This window comes from Pipistrellus kuhlii, unplaced genomic scaffold (assembly GCF_014108245.1).
Source record: "Pipistrellus kuhlii isolate mPipKuh1 unplaced genomic scaffold, mPipKuh1.p scaffold_m20_p_2, whole genome shotgun sequence".
Taxonomy (NCBI): domain Eukaryota; kingdom Metazoa; phylum Chordata; class Mammalia; order Chiroptera; family Vespertilionidae; genus Pipistrellus; species Pipistrellus kuhlii.
The window spans coordinates 70,438,813-70,454,352 of record NW_023425515.1 but is presented as its reverse complement, the minus strand read 5'-3'; the positions used below and the strand labels follow the sequence as shown (position 1 = coordinate 70,454,352).

General features: G+C 37.0%; 1 protein-coding gene across 2 annotated transcripts in view; it reads left to right on the top strand.

Moving 5' to 3' along the window:
- Window positions 1–15,540, top strand: part of DCBLD2 (discoidin, CUB and LCCL domain containing 2) — an 88,911-nt gene that overhangs the window by 7,934 nt on the left and 65,437 nt on the right. For both annotated transcript variants that reach the window (XM_036448387.2, XM_036448389.2), the window contains exon 2: window positions 12,671–12,898. In XM_036448387.2, the coding sequence (XP_036304280.1) occupies window positions 12,671–12,898 (228 nt within the window). The remainder of the gene's footprint in view (window positions 1–12,670; window positions 12,899–15,540) is intronic.

Sequence of the window (15,540 nt, the reverse complement as noted above, 5' to 3'; positions counted from 1 at the left end):
TTCCTCTCTGTACAAAATCAATAAAATATATATTTTAAAAAAAGATAAATCTAAACCTCTGCATATTACAAATATGGGGTAGGCAAAAGTAGGTCTACAGTTGTTTGTATGGAAAATATTAAATAATAAACTTACACATGCTCACACCTGTAAACCTACTTTTGCCTACATCTGTATAAGTTTTTCAGTCTGGTCCCTCTGTTTCTCTTTAATTTATTAATCTCATGCCAGCAACCTTCATGCTTTATAGTTCAGGTGTAAGACTGAACTACTTTTTATTCTCCTTATATATAATTTTATACTTTTATTTTGCTTTGTTCCCCCTTCTGATCTATTTATATATGCCATTCTTTCTACTTGGAATGCCTTTGCTTTCCTTGTCTAGTTGATAAACTCTTAATCATCCTTCAGAGATCCTTCTTTGGTCTCATTCCTTCTGTAACGAGTTTTCTAACCATCACCAAACATGCATTTCACGATAGTACTTTCCAGTTATTTTTGTTCATTCATTGACACTATTTTAAATATTTGTTCCTGGTACAGAGTTTTATTCATTTTCTTATTTTTAATGATTAGTGTGATGTCTGTCATTCAAGAAATGTATATTAAAGGCCCATTTCTAGAATTAATCTGCTGCCCTAAGCACATGCCAATCCCCAATGTCTGCTTTCTCAGACCTAGGTATCTCAAGATTACTGGAGAAAGCCAAGAGTCCGTTGTGATTAGATAGGCCACAGATGAGGACTAGTAATCAGATCTCAAATGGGAATTACTGCTCAACAGCAGCATATGACTGTCCCACTTGTAGAGCTAAACTCCTCTTGCCCTTGGCCTCATCCTTGCACAGTAGATCGTTGTCTCCTGCCTCACCTCTCCTTCCTGAAACTGTATGCCACTTTTTCCATAGCACTGCTTCATCAGGGAATGTGTGTTGTGTTTTAGTATAATTTAAATTTCTGTGGTGCTTCTTATTCTATGCTTGGAACATGCTCAAAACACCACCTGCTTTTGTACATCTTTCTTTTGAGCTGTTTGCTTTCCAGGTACCTTATATCTCAGCTTTTTTTTCAGTGACAAGCTTTCTAAAAAGTAGGCTACACCAGTGCTGTACATTTGTTAGTGTCCGGCACACAGCAGGTATTTATTGATGACTTCCCTTTTAACCCTCGCAGGCTAGCTTTTGCTGTACTGTAACTGTCACTTAAACTGTCAGTTTTGTTTTTTTCTTTCTCTCCAAATCCTGAGAGCTTTGTCTGTCTTTACTATGTTTAGCATGGTGGACTTTGAAAGTATGGCGACTTTGGAGTCAGACACACCTGGATTTAAATACTAGACATGTCAACTTTGGGATTTACAGTACTTACTCTCAGTGTTAAGTATGTAATACATCTCTCTAGAATGTCTGAGGGCTGGGATCAAATCTCTTTGGGTAGCTGGTAAATATTTGTTCAGTGAGTGAATCGATGTATGAATGAATTTTGTTTCTCTTTTTCCTACTCTAGTTAAAAATATCCATCATCAAATGTTTGCTTTCTAATGAGACCCAGATCTATTCCATCTTTCTATTATTCCCCATCCCAATTATTGTTTAGGGGAGTTCCCCTTCTAGTTCAGTGAAAGGGGTCAGACTGTGCAGTAGAGAAATATGACAGCAAGGTGTGGTTGTTATATTTTTTATCTGGCCTCTATAACCCACTCAGACCTTAATGCTGCCTTTGACCTTCCTTTTTATATCCACTTTCTTTCTCCAACTTCTGTTGATATGTTGTCAGGTTCATGGCTTTATCTCTTTGTTTATAGCATACCCTTGTTTCTAGTTGTTCATTGGATCCTTATGGGCCTGGGAGAGACATTCTGTTGCATAGGTGGAAAAAATGTGTTTTAGTTAGGACTCTCGAGGTCGTAGGGAACAGAAGCCTAAATCTGCTTACTGTGGAAGGGAAAAGTATTTGGAGGATTCTAAGATCACATTGTGGAGTCTTGGGAAGAGCTGAACCATGCTAAGCCAGGGGAAAGCAGGAATGCAGCTGGGCCTCAGGCACCAAGGATTCAGCTTCATTTTTGTCTCTTGGTTCAGTCTGGCTTTCTTTGAATGCACGGAATCATGGCTTTGGCAATCTTCCAGGCTGATAGCTTCAATGTTGGAGAGATTTTGGAATTTCCCCTAATATACAAGGTCTGGAAATTGGAGGGAAGGGTGAGTTGACCTCACATTGGCCACTATATTTTACAGAAGTTGTTATTAAATCCTAAGAGGTACCTTGGGAGATGGGAGGTGGTATCCCCATGTACAGATGAAGATATGGAGGCTTTTAGAGGCTAAGTGCCAGAATCTCAAAAGTTGGCATGGCTAGAATTTAAATCCAAGTCTGTCTGACTCCAGAGCCTGTGTACTTTGTACTAAATTACTTGCTATCAAGTGCCTACCACTGGCTTGGTTGGGTTTATTATTTTTCTAAATTCAACAGCATGTGTGAATTTGTCCTATTTCTAATATGTCCTATTTCTGTATGTATGCCTGCCTAACAGAGTTTTACAGGTTGGTATGGTAAACTGGCATAAAAATGGATTTGTTCCTGGTTGGCAGGCTAAGTGGTTGAACATTGATCTATGAACCAGGAGGTTGGTTTGATTCTCACTCAGGGCACATGTCCAGGTTGTGGGCTCAGGAGGCAGCTGATCAATGGCTTTCTGTCATCATTAATGTTTCCATCTCTCCTTCTCCCTTCTTTTCTGAAATCAATAATAAAACATATTTTTAAATGCATATGTAATTAAGCGCATTAAGTATAGTAAAGAGATTCTGGTAATAGAAATAGAAAGGCCCAGACTGTCTGCATGTATTACAAAAGAGGTAACATTGAACTTGCTAGGTGGGTGTTGTTCTTGGCAGAGTGGAATAGCATGTGCAGTGGCTCAGAGGAGAGAACTTGGAGCAAGCAGTCACCCATAGTTCTGCAGCTGGAGCAAAGAGGTTGTGGGGAAAGTCAGGAAATGAAACTGGAAGGGGAATAGGAGAAAGATTATAACAGACCTTGTATCTTTGCTGGAGAATCTGACTTTTATTGTATCCTCAGTGGAAAATAGTGGAAGGGTTTTTAAATAAGGGGCCTACATTACCCAGTTGGTGTTTCAGAAACACTGGCAGGAATGTGACAATGGGTTAGAGGAAGAAAAGATTAGGAAGTATGGAAACAAGGGACTACACTTGTTCAGGGGGACTGAATTTAGATATATTGAGGAGAGAAGGTATAAAACATAATGACCAGCTAAAGTTGAGAGAGCAAAGGTTAAGATGCTCTTTTTTAAAAAAAATTTCATTTAAAAAAAAATATATTTTATTGATTTTTCCACAGAGAGGAAGAGAGAGGGATAGAGAGTTAGAAACATCAATGAGAGAGAATCATCGATCAGCTGTCTCTTGCACACCCCCTACTGGGGATGGGCCCGCAACCAAGGTACATGCCCTTGACCGGAATCAAACCCGGGACCTTCCAGTCCGCAGTCCGATGCTCTAGCCTCTGAGCCAAACCTGTTTCGGCAAATTTTTCATTTTTGCAATCCTGTTCTCCCTGCTATCCACCTCCTTCACCCACCATGTTTTCTACCTAGTTAACTGCTATTTATCCTGCACAGACACACATACATAAAGTTCTCATTACTGTCTCGTACTCATCGTCCGTGAAAATTGTTTGCTATGTCTGTCTTACTACAATATATTGTAAGCAGTAAGCACAGAGGCTTTGCCTCTCATTTTTGTTGTTATTCATAGCACCTACTACAGAGCCTGGCATGTGGAAGATGTTCCTTGAATACTTGGGACAGGATGAGTTTGAATGCAGTGGAACTTCTTAGCAAAGATGCTTAATGTTTAAGTAGGTGACAAGTTGAGGATTAAGAGAACAGTGGTTGGAGGCTTTGGAGCTTCCTCCATGTCAGTGGTAACAAATCCCAGGAGTAGGTGAGGTTGCTCCGGTAGAATACAAAGAGTGGGGAAAGAGCTTTGAAGAGCAGCAGCAGCAGTAAGAAGCCAGGGTCAGCTAGGATGCCAGAGAATTTGCAAGGGCAGAGTTGGAAGCGCTAAGAGAGGGAAGGAGAATTTTTTTTGTGTGTGTGTGTGTGTTTTTAAAAATATATATATTGACTTTTTTACAGAGAGAAAGGGAGAGGAATAGATAACCTGTTTGGCTCAGTGGGTAGAGCATGAAGGGTCTCAGGTTCGATTCAGGTTAAGGGCATATCCCCATTAGGATGGATGTTTCTCTCTCATTGATGTTTCTAACTCTCTATCCCTCTCCCTTCCTCTCTGTAAAAAAATCAATAAAATATTTTGATTGAGGGAGGGAAGGTATGAAGGAAGGAAGAAATATGGGAGGGCAGAAGGGCCAGCAATGCCAGTTGCTGTAGAAAGATCTCAAATGATAAGTATAGAAAGGTATCCATTGAGTTTTGACAGCTCAGAAACTGCTTTAGTGAATGGTTTCATTAGAGAGGTAGGCCTGCATTTCCTAGGGCTGCCATAAATTACCACAGATTTACATGGCTTAAAACAACAAATGTATTGTCTCATAATTCTAGAGGCTAGAATTGTAAAAAAAAAAAAAATAATAAAAAATAAAATAGGGTATCGACTGGGCCATGCTTGCTCCAAAGAATCTAGGGTAAGGATTTTTTATTTTCCCTAGCTTCTGATGGTAGCAGTCTTTGGCGTTCTTTTGCATCACTCCATTCTCTGCCTCTGTAGCTGGATGGTACTCTTGTCTGTATCTGTGTCCAAATTTTCCTTCTCTTAAAAGTCATTCGATTAGAGTCTATCTTGGTTCAGTATGGCTGTATCTTAACCTGAGCACATTTGCAAAGACCTTCTTTCCAAATAAGGTTGCATTCACAGGTATCAGAAATTAGGACTTGAATATATCATTTTGGGAGGCACAATCCAACCTACAGCTGTCTGGAAGCTCAATTACACTTCATTAAAGCTAGAGTGGGAGGCAAAGAAGTAAGATATGAAGAATAAATAACTAAAGAAATCCCTGTAAAAGAAAGGAAAAGTGAAAAAGAAGATGGTAAATGTCAAGGGACACTAGGTGGAAAGTTTTTTCTTGGTACGGTTTTTGTTATTATTGCTGTTAGTATTTTAAGATTTGTTAGAGTACAGATCCTAGACTGCACTGGAGAAGTATCTTACAATGTAAAATTTGTTAAAAGAAAAAAAGCCAAATAATAATTGTTATATAATATAAAATGAACACATATCCAAGATTTTATTTAACTCATTCAGTAATGAGGGAACCAATAAGATATCATAACCCATCCAAAGTATATTTGAGAAGTTAGGTGTTTATAGGCAATTTTAGGATATGATTACTAGGCCAGATGGCTAAATTTGGTTAATGGTCACTAGGACTATAAATGGTCACCTTTGGGATTACCATTTCACCTGCACAGAAATTCATATGCATCTCTAGCAAGCAACAATTTACCAGTTAACATGTAACCAAGACTGGGACCTTTAATCAATGATAAATAGTAAGTCCAAGTAAATATTTTGCCCTAGAATTCTTGGTTTTTGGCCTCTATGACATTTAAAGGAAGTGCTGCTTTCCTTTTGTTTGTGTGTGTGTGTGTGTGTGTGTGTGTGTGTGTGTGTGTGTGTTTTCCCTGTTTCCAAGTTCCAGGTAATTTTTTAAAAATATTTTTTTATTGACTTCAGAGAGAAAGGGAGATGGAGAGAGAGAGATGGAAACATCAATAATGAGAGAGAATCATTGATTGGCTGCCTCCTGTACGCTCCCTCCTGGAGATCAAGCCTGCAACACAGGCATATGCCCTTGACTGAAATCGAACCAGGAACCCTTCAGTCCACAGGCCAATGTTCTGTCCACTAAGCCCAATGGGCTAGGGCAAGTTCCAAGTAATTTTTTGAGATTTATTAGAATTTATGGGGATGAAGGCTTTAGAACCTTAGGTGTTTCTAATGAAGACTACATTTGAGAACCACTGAATAAGAGACTACTGAGTAGTTTTAGGTACCCATATTAGATTACTCCAATGGCACGTATCTTTTGGATTTTGTGTTTCCTTTAATTCCAGTGGTGCTCAGTTCCTTGACAAAGCGAATCATTTGATTCAGGGTCGGGGGCAGGGTTGGGGCAGGGGTGGGGGGTGTTACTCAAGAAGAACCTGGTAGCTAGGAAATGAACGTACCAGAAGAGTGTAGTTAAATCCAGTGGACATGAGGTCCAGGCTGGCTAGGAAAAGAAATGAGGCCAGGACACAATTAATAGATGGGGAGAACAGAGAGATGCCAAGTTCAGAAAGCACACAGTTGGTGTAAGAGAGCTGAAAGGTCAGGAGACTGACCAGTAGAGTAGGCCATTAAAGTTATTGAGATTTCAGAAACCGGTTTGGCTCAGTGGTAGAGCGTCGGTCTGTGGACTGAAAGGTCCCAGCTTCGATTCCGGTCAGGGACATGTACGTTGGTTGCGGGCACATCCCCAGTAGGTAGATATTTCTCTCTCATCGATGTTTCTGGCTCTCTATCTCTCTCCTTTCCTCTCTGTAAAGTTTTTGAGATTTCAGAGGTGAACGCAGAGTTTGATAAGGGCAAAAGCAAAGACCAGGTTGCAGTCCTGCAAGTGAGTAACTGAAGTGAAGTAGATGTCATAGGGGACAGTGTTAATGAGAATTACTTTTTAATGGATATCTTTGCATAAGACACGCTTGAAGCTTTAAAGCTGCTATAAATTTTCTAAAATTACTAATTGCCCATTTTTCTTTTATTTTAGTTAGATTATGGCCAAGCCTGCTGGCTCTACATATGATGGACAAAGCCTTTCAGGTCTTTTGGGATGATACTAGTACTCTCAGATATTTATTGAGCACTTATTATGGGTTAGCCTCTTGATACCAGGTCTTTTCATACACTCTCCTATTTAAGTCTTACCCCATGTGGTTTGAGTTGTTAGTATCCCTATTTTTTAAAACTGAGGTTTAGCAACAATAAATTACCTTCTTAGGGTCACAGTGAGTGGTAAATAGGGCATATAAGTTCATTGTATGATTCCAGAGACCATTTGCTTCACATTCGTTCTCAGTAGTTTATGATTTGGAGGTTGAAGAGGATTTATACATGTCACATTCCTTTATGTTACTCAATTTTATAAATTATCTGTAATGTAGAGATGAAGTTGGGCTTAAAAAATAATGAAGCTGGGAGCCATTTCTTCTTCTAAAAATGTCCACAGTGACTCTCTGTAGGCTCTCAATGCATATCTATCCTAGGCAATATTAAAAAATATTGAGTGAAATTAAAGTGATACCTTGAATTATCTATTAGATAATTTAGATTTGTAGTCATGCAACTTTAAAAGTCTTACAGTAATAGACTGATATATTTCTGGCCTAAAATTTCATGGTGCTAAGTAATGCATTAAAAGTCTTCATTTTTAGTCAAATAAAAAAAGAATATATTAGTTAAGACTTGGAAGGTATTCTTTTGAAAACCTTTCTATTCTCTAATTGTCTCTTTTTCAATGTAACAGAAGTGACGCTTACTTAGAGGAAGTGAAATCAGATGTACTAGTTCACAGTGGTAAAGAAATTCTTGAACGCCCACTGGAAAAGTATAAATCTTCCATAGTTTACAGTGACTCTAATGAAAGTTACATTGCTCTACAGTTTTGACATTTGTGCAAGCTTTCTGCATTTGTATTTGCTATTGTTAAAGTATTTTTAGAAGGTACACCATGTTCATATTAACATAATTCAACAAATAAGAATTTATATTATTTATTAGTAGTTATGTGACTAATATATGGGGGTGGTTGGAGGGTCACATGAAATCAGCATCACGAACACATGTTTATCAAAAAACCTCAGTTGATTCAAAGTTTAAAGCAGCGTAAAATAAGCCATGTGTTCTTTGTTGTATTAATTCATTGTCATTTAAATGTGTTTAATGTTCTTTTTGGTTTCTCTGGGGATCAGAAGTAAAAAAAAAAAAAAAATCAGTTATTTTTCTGGAACAATATCAAAATTTGTATCTGTCTTAACACATCTGACCTTACACTCTTCAGAGGAAGTGAACACATGTGCTGTGAGTAATCCCCTGGTTAAATTTGCAGCCAAGCAAAGGAGCAGTAAGATCAAATTCCAGTGGTTTTTTTCTCCACTAAAATAAAATTCAGAAATAACATTATCAAGCTTCTACCTTTATGGTCAGTTACAGTTTTCTAGAGGAGGAGAAGTTGACAGGAGGTGTTGGTGGTGGTGGTGATGGAGTTGGAGAAGGAGTTGGTGGTATTGGAATTATTGATGAGAGTGTATAGATTGCTCCTATGATATCCATTTGGGAAGCTATGCTTCCAGGAGTAGTGATGCTCTTTTTGTCATTTCTGCCTTGTGAAATGACTAAGAGTAGATAATACAGCATGGCCATAGATCATTACTCTTCCCACTGTACAAAGCTAAGCAGAAAATTTAGTGACTATTTATTACTCATGACCTTATTAGCAACAGAAGAAATCATTTGAGGGTTGTAAACTAATAATAATTTTTTTTCCTTTATCTTAAAGAAAAACAAAGCATTCCAGTTATTTATTTGAAAAATTGGGAAGTGGAAACATAAAACTCTTTAGTATAACTGCTGACCTCTGAGGGGAAACTATTCCTGGGTTGTACACATAGCAAATAGAACAGCAAAACCCTTGGGTCAAATGAAACCCAGCCAAGAACTAACCCAGATCTTCTAATCTTTGCTCTAAGTCAGGGCTGCCCTGTGTCCTGTGCATTTTAAGATGTTTTAGCAGCATCCCTGGCCTCTACATACTAGCACCCCACCCTCTGGTTGTGACAACCAGAAATGTCTTCAGACATTGCCAAGTGAGAGGTACAATCACTCCTGTGGCAGCCTCTCTCCACTCCAGGTAAGAACCATTGCTCTAAGTATAGGATAGGGTGAGGCAAAAATAATAATACAAGAATAAACTATGTTTCTCTTACAACTGTAAACCTACTTTTGTCCCTCCCAGTATATTGGTGATTTGTTGATAAAGAATATTTCCAGGTTTTGGTTTTACTTTATAATATTTTGTCAAATTTTAAGTATTTTGGTATAGAATAGGCTTTACTTTTAAGAATTGTAAAAATAACCTGAGAGCACATTTTCTAATTTGGGGGTAAAAGTGAAGTCAAGATCTTTCTTTGATTGTAGAGTTGAACATTATGACCTATGGATGCCTAGTGCAGTGTTGTTGTTTGTTTGTTTGTTTGTTTGTTTTTCCAGACTGTACAAGGTTGGGACTCTTCAGTGAGTCAAGAATAGAGTCAAGACCCTATATGTGCTAGAATGTTTAGAGTCACAGTAACAATGTATAATAACAGAGAAAAGCATTTGAAAACTGGCCTAGTGAGTATAAGCCCAGCATTCCCCTTCTAACTGGAATATTCTAAACGTATACCTCCGCAGTAGGTGTTTAACCTGGCCAGCTAAGAGTAGTATTTATCTAGTCAGGTTAAACTTACCAAGTAATCTTTGATATAATTCAACATTCAAACTTGTTCATTGCAGTAGATTTAAGACTTTTAACTTTGGTTTCTGGTGCATATCATCTTGTTTGCAAGAGGAGGAAGCTCTGAACTCCATCACATATTTTAAAACATTCTTGGCACAGTACTTGTGGACTGCTAGTGCCCTCCCCCTACATAAGATAACTGAAAAAGGACAGCGCCATTTAATTGTTTTCTTCATCAGTGTGCACACTAACGTCATGTTTTTCATCAAGTAGTATTTACTGTGTTAACTTGTGTAGAAAGTATATGCTTTATAGAGGAGGGGACAAGAAATGTTTTGTGTATTATTGAGACTCAAACATAAATATGAACATAAAGACAAAAATTACTACTAACACACTGCTTATACTTTCTGTAAAATCCATTTTAAAATCACAACCTTAAGTAACAATCTATGGGGAATACATTAAATGCGGCAACCTGCCATTACTAATTCAAGAATTCAGCTGTTAATAGGAACTTCTTGGCTTTCTGAAATCCATCAACACTTCCAGTCACGGAAAAAGCTGCCTTAGTTTCGTTTACTTAAAAAAAAAAAAAAAAAATTGTATTTTGAGTTACTTCATTTATTCAATGGCTACATTTTAAAGATCAAAACACTTCCAGAAAGCATGTATTTATCTTTTCAATGGTAAGAGAACATTTCAGACTAGTTTCATGTTAGAATCTCTATCTTAGGGTAGTTGCTTTTTTTTTCTCTAAAGAAAAATGTTAATGATTGTTCAAAAGTTATTTATATTATAATTCATTTATTTTCACAGTGTGGTTTTTTTTTATCTTTGTGTTTCCAATTTAGATAATCTCCAACAGAGATATTCAAGGTATTTTCATGATAGTTTCAGGAAAAATTTGTGGTGGTTTTTCCCCCCTCTGATTTATATCACATTCTAAGATTTATATTTGTAAAATATCAGTGGGTGTATCACACAAAAATTGATATGTTTATTTTATGGTGCCTTTATGCATCATTATATTCTTGAGCTGCTATGCCTAGTTCTTAAATATAGGATGAAAGGAGGTGTAGAAGATAAGTAAAGTTTCACATTGATTAAAAACTAAGCTTTATAAGAGAGATTTATTTAGGAAGCCAGATTGCAAATACTGACTTACCTTTAAAAGTAGCTAAGTAACAGTAATCATATGGGTTTGAGAATAAAAATTATTTATCAACAAAGGATTTGAAGCATAGTCATCAGAATCTAGGTCCAGTGCTGTTGGTTCTACATTAAATGGAGTTTTGAGACTAGATTGAAATTATTTAATTCATCAGTAATAAAAAAACACGTAACATTCTAATTAGACCAGACAGCCTTCTGGACAAAGTCAGGGCTGCGAGCTCAGGCTGAGTCCCGGGTGCCAGAGGGAAGCCAGGGCTTGCAGCCAGGGGAAGGTAGGGCTACTCTTTCATGAATTTTGTATATCAGGCCTCTAGGAGGTTAATAAACATTAATAAAATTTTACTTTGCAACTACTACTTGCTAGATACTGTGTTAAGTTCTTATTCATAGGCCTTTAAACTTTCATCTGTTCTAGTAAATGATACCACTTCTACATTTTTCGTAAAAATAATAATTCAAGATAATGGCAAGATAATAACATTCTATGACAGCCATCTCTATTCCTATTAAGATTAAAACTCAGCGGTGTCACTTTCAATATTGTTTTTGTTGTTGTTGTTGTTGTTTGTTTTGTTTTGTTTTTTTGTGCAAGCACCAAATCATTCCAAACAATGATTTTCAATAGCTCTTTTGAAGGGGAAAATACTGTCATTTTAAAAGGATGTATTACTTCCTATTAAAAAGAATGTATTTGAATCCTGTCATTAAGGAATGCTAAACTATACAATTGGTGCAACAGCTGAAACCATTTCATCAATAATGTATGTCCCCTGCCCAGTAAAATAAGACATTTCATAAGAAAGGGAAGGATGTACATATTTTATTTTTACAAACAATACGTTAAGTTACCTGAGTTTTCATATCCAATTTCTAAAGAAATTTCTAGAACAAATAATGCTACCACCAAGATAGCATTATTTCCCTAATCTTTAAATAAGCATTTTCTCATCATTTTGTAGGGAAACAATGAAGCTTTTGCAGAGGAGTTACTAAAAAGTGAAATTTCAGTAGAATATAAAATTAAATTTCAATAAATAGTGCTTCAAGAAGGTGAGCCTTTCAGGGTCATATAGTCATTGATTGCATTATCTTTAGTATATGTTAAGTACTTTCAGAAATCACTCACCTCACAGATTTTAGAAGAGGTTTGTGAGATTTGTAAATGAATAGATAAAGCTAGTCACATACTTTTATTTTTATAGTTTACAATTACTTTAAATAATTATGAATTGACATTCTATTTTTTACTTTTTTTTTAATGTACAGAGAGGAAGGGAGAGAGATAGTTAGAAACATCGATGAAAGAGAGTCATCGATCAGCTGCCTCTTGCACACCCCCTACATGCCCGCAACCAAGGTACATGACCTTGACCGGAATCGAACCCGGGACCTTTCAGTCCCCAAGCCGACGCTCTATCCATTGAGCCATACCGGTTTCGGCTGAATTGACATTCTTTTTTTTATTTTTTTTATTTTATTGATTTTTTTTACAGAGAAGAAGGGAGAGAGATAGAGAGCTAGAAACGTCGACGAGAGAGAAACATCGACCAGCTGCCTCCTACACACCCCCCACCGGGGATGTGCCCGCAACCAATGTACATGCCCTTGACCGGAATCGAACCTGGGACCTTTCAGTCCGCAGACCGATGCTCTACCACTGAGCCAAACCGGCTTTGGCGTGAATTGACATTCTTAAAGTTTGGATTTATGACATGTATATACTTCTATTATAATTCAGATTGAAGATCCATTGAACTAAAAAATTATAAAGTTAATTAGTGATTATTTTTACCTAACCTGGCTTCTCTTGGCTCCTTTATGTAGATATCCTAAAAACTGTGTCATCTTTTTTATCTTGTGTAAAGAAAGTATTGGTGGTATAAAATATATAATAGAATGCATTTTTAAAAATCCTATGTACTTACAGTTTAAGTTAAAGATGTAAAAATAATTTATTGTTTTTTTAATTCTTTTTAAAGGTGATGGATGTGGACACACTGTACTAGGCCCTGAAAGTGGAACCCTTATGTCCATAAACTACCCACAGACCTATCCCAACAGCACCGTTTGTGAATGGGAGATTCGTGTAAAGATGGGAGAAAGATTGCACATCAAATTTGGTGACTTTGACATTGAAGATTCTGATTCTTGTCATTTAAATTACTTGAGAATTTATAATGGAATTGGAGTTAGCAGAACTGAAATAGGTAGGACATTTTCTTATAAATGTATATGTAATACATTATTGCCTGAGTTTTACAGCTAAAGCAATTTTTGATATTTATGATTAAATAACTGTTGTATGGATAATATGTGGGAAATTATTAAAAGCATGTGTGAATCTTAAAAATTTGAATCTTTTGGGAAGAGACAATATTTATCTGTTTGTTTATTTACTTTTGTAACAAGCCTGTGTTCCTACCCGTGCAACAAAATGCCACTGTAATATTTCTAAGAAGGAGAAAGTTAATTATTAATTTTTTTTTCTTTGATCATTTTATTTGCATTTAAAGAATAGAAGTATAATTCATACTTAGGAGGCAGTATATCATGGTCATTAAGAACAAGGGCTTTTGATCCAAACTTCTTGATATTTAATCCTAACTCTGCTGTTAGCTTGCTCTGTGACTGTGGGCAAGTTACCTGACCTCTCTGTTTCCTCACTTGTAAAATAGAAAATAAACTCATACATTTAAAGTACTTAGAACAATATGTAACATACAACACATACATAGTAAATATTGCTGCTATTGTTAACCTTAGCTAAGAGCAGTGGTTCTCAATCACGGCTACATATTTGAGTCACCTGGAAAGACTTTTGAGTACTACTGTTTAAATAATACCTGGTCCTCAACATGGTCGGCAAACTCATTGTCAACAGAGCTGCAAACTGCCTTAGACCCATTGAATCAGAATTGATTGGGTGGGAGCCATGCCTCAGTATTTTAAAGTTCCAAGGATAATCTACTTTGTAATCTATTAATAGTTAGGAACTTTTGGTTTAGAGAGCAGCACCTTATAAGATTGTTTAGTAAACTAACATAAAGAATTCTTGGGTTTTCTGAATTTACTTGGAAACATTTACTGGTACAAGTGTGTAAAGTATTCTTTAGACCCGTAATTGGAACCCAGTATCTTGTTCTTTGAGCATCTTATTTGTCCTCTGCCTTCCTCTCCATCTATAGTCAAATCCTTCTCTACTTTTTGACCTCTTATCTACCAAAGGAACTATTCCTTCCCTGCTTCTTTGACCATTAGTTGATAACTTCTGTTGCCTCTCAGTTAACTCTGGATTAACTTCGTAGCTTGATCACCACATGCACATTGCCGTGAATATGTGGTATCCAATAAGCTTTTAGGAATGAAAATACCCAGTGATTTAGAAACACTATTACTATAACACTAATAGAGGACAAGTGGATATCAAATGCCTCCTGAGGTGATGCAGTAAACAGTACCACCTGAGCAATCTTGCAACAACAATGAAGAAAGGTGAACCACAGTGTAATCAAGCCCACAGCAGTTTAAGGGAATAAAGGAGTTAGAGAAACACAGGCTATCAACCGGAAAGTCTGTGTAGGCATACCTTGCTTTACTGCCCTTCACGTAGGTTGCATTTTATTACAAATTGAAAGCAAGAACCTCTACTAGCAAAAAGATTGTGACTTACTTTATTGTGATTCCTGCTTTGTTGCAGTGGACTGAAACTAAACCCGCAATATCTTTGAAGTTTGCCTGTATAGAAATGCCAGTTATGAAAGGAAAGGGGAGGATGTAGAAGGAACTGTCATATACAACGTGGGGCAAAAGTAGGTTTATAGTTGTTTGTATGGAAAATAAGATAATAATGAATAAATAATAATACAAGAAAAAAATCTTGTACTCACAACTCTTAATCTACTTTTGCCCCACCCTTTATTGAGCTACATCTCCAAAAGTAATGTGTATATCTTGTTTGTATCTTGATTTAAGCTAACCAACTGCAAAAAGATATTTTTACGGTAATTAGAGATATTTTAAGAGGAATTGGGCTTTCAGTAATAGTCAAGAATGATTGTTTTTTGGTGTGATAATGTTATTTAAAGATCTAATTTTTTAAAAATATTCTGAAGTCAAATGAACTGTCTTAAATTTGTTTTTAAATATTTCAGGGAGAATAAAAGGTAGGTGACACAAGAATGACATATAGGTGAAACTGAGCCATGGACACACTAGAGTTGTTACACACTCCTCTCTCTACTTTTGTATGTATACTAGAGGCCCGGTGCATGAAAATTCATGCATTGGAGGGGTGTCCCTCAGCCCAGCCTGCACCCTCTTGCAGTCTGGCAGCTCTTGGGGAATGTCTGACTGATGGCTTAGGCCCACTCCCCGGCACTTGGACACCCTTAGTGCGACCCCAGAGGCTGAGAGGCTCTTGCCACCGCCGCTGTACTCACTAGCCGTGAGCCCAGCTTCTGGTCGAGCAGCAGCTCTCCCCTGTGGGAGTGCACTGACCACCAGGGGGCAGCTCCTGCGTTGAGCGGTGGTCAGTGTGTGTCGTGGTGACTGGTTGTTCTGCCAGCCGGTTGATTTGCATATTAGCCTTTTGTTATATAGGATTTTTAAAATTTCCATAATGAAAAGGTTTTTCTTTAAATAAAAGAAAATAAAAAGGATTGTATGCTGGGACAATAACTGCTATTACTGTTACTAGAAAGGTTGAATGATGTGAGAAACATTTTGAGCATATGTTTTAAATCGCTTACTAGGTTCTCATCGCAGCTCTAGGACTTACTTGCTGAAAGTTGACCCTGCCCAGACTTCAAATCATCCTCTGTACTGTAGGAATATTAAATGCAATAATACT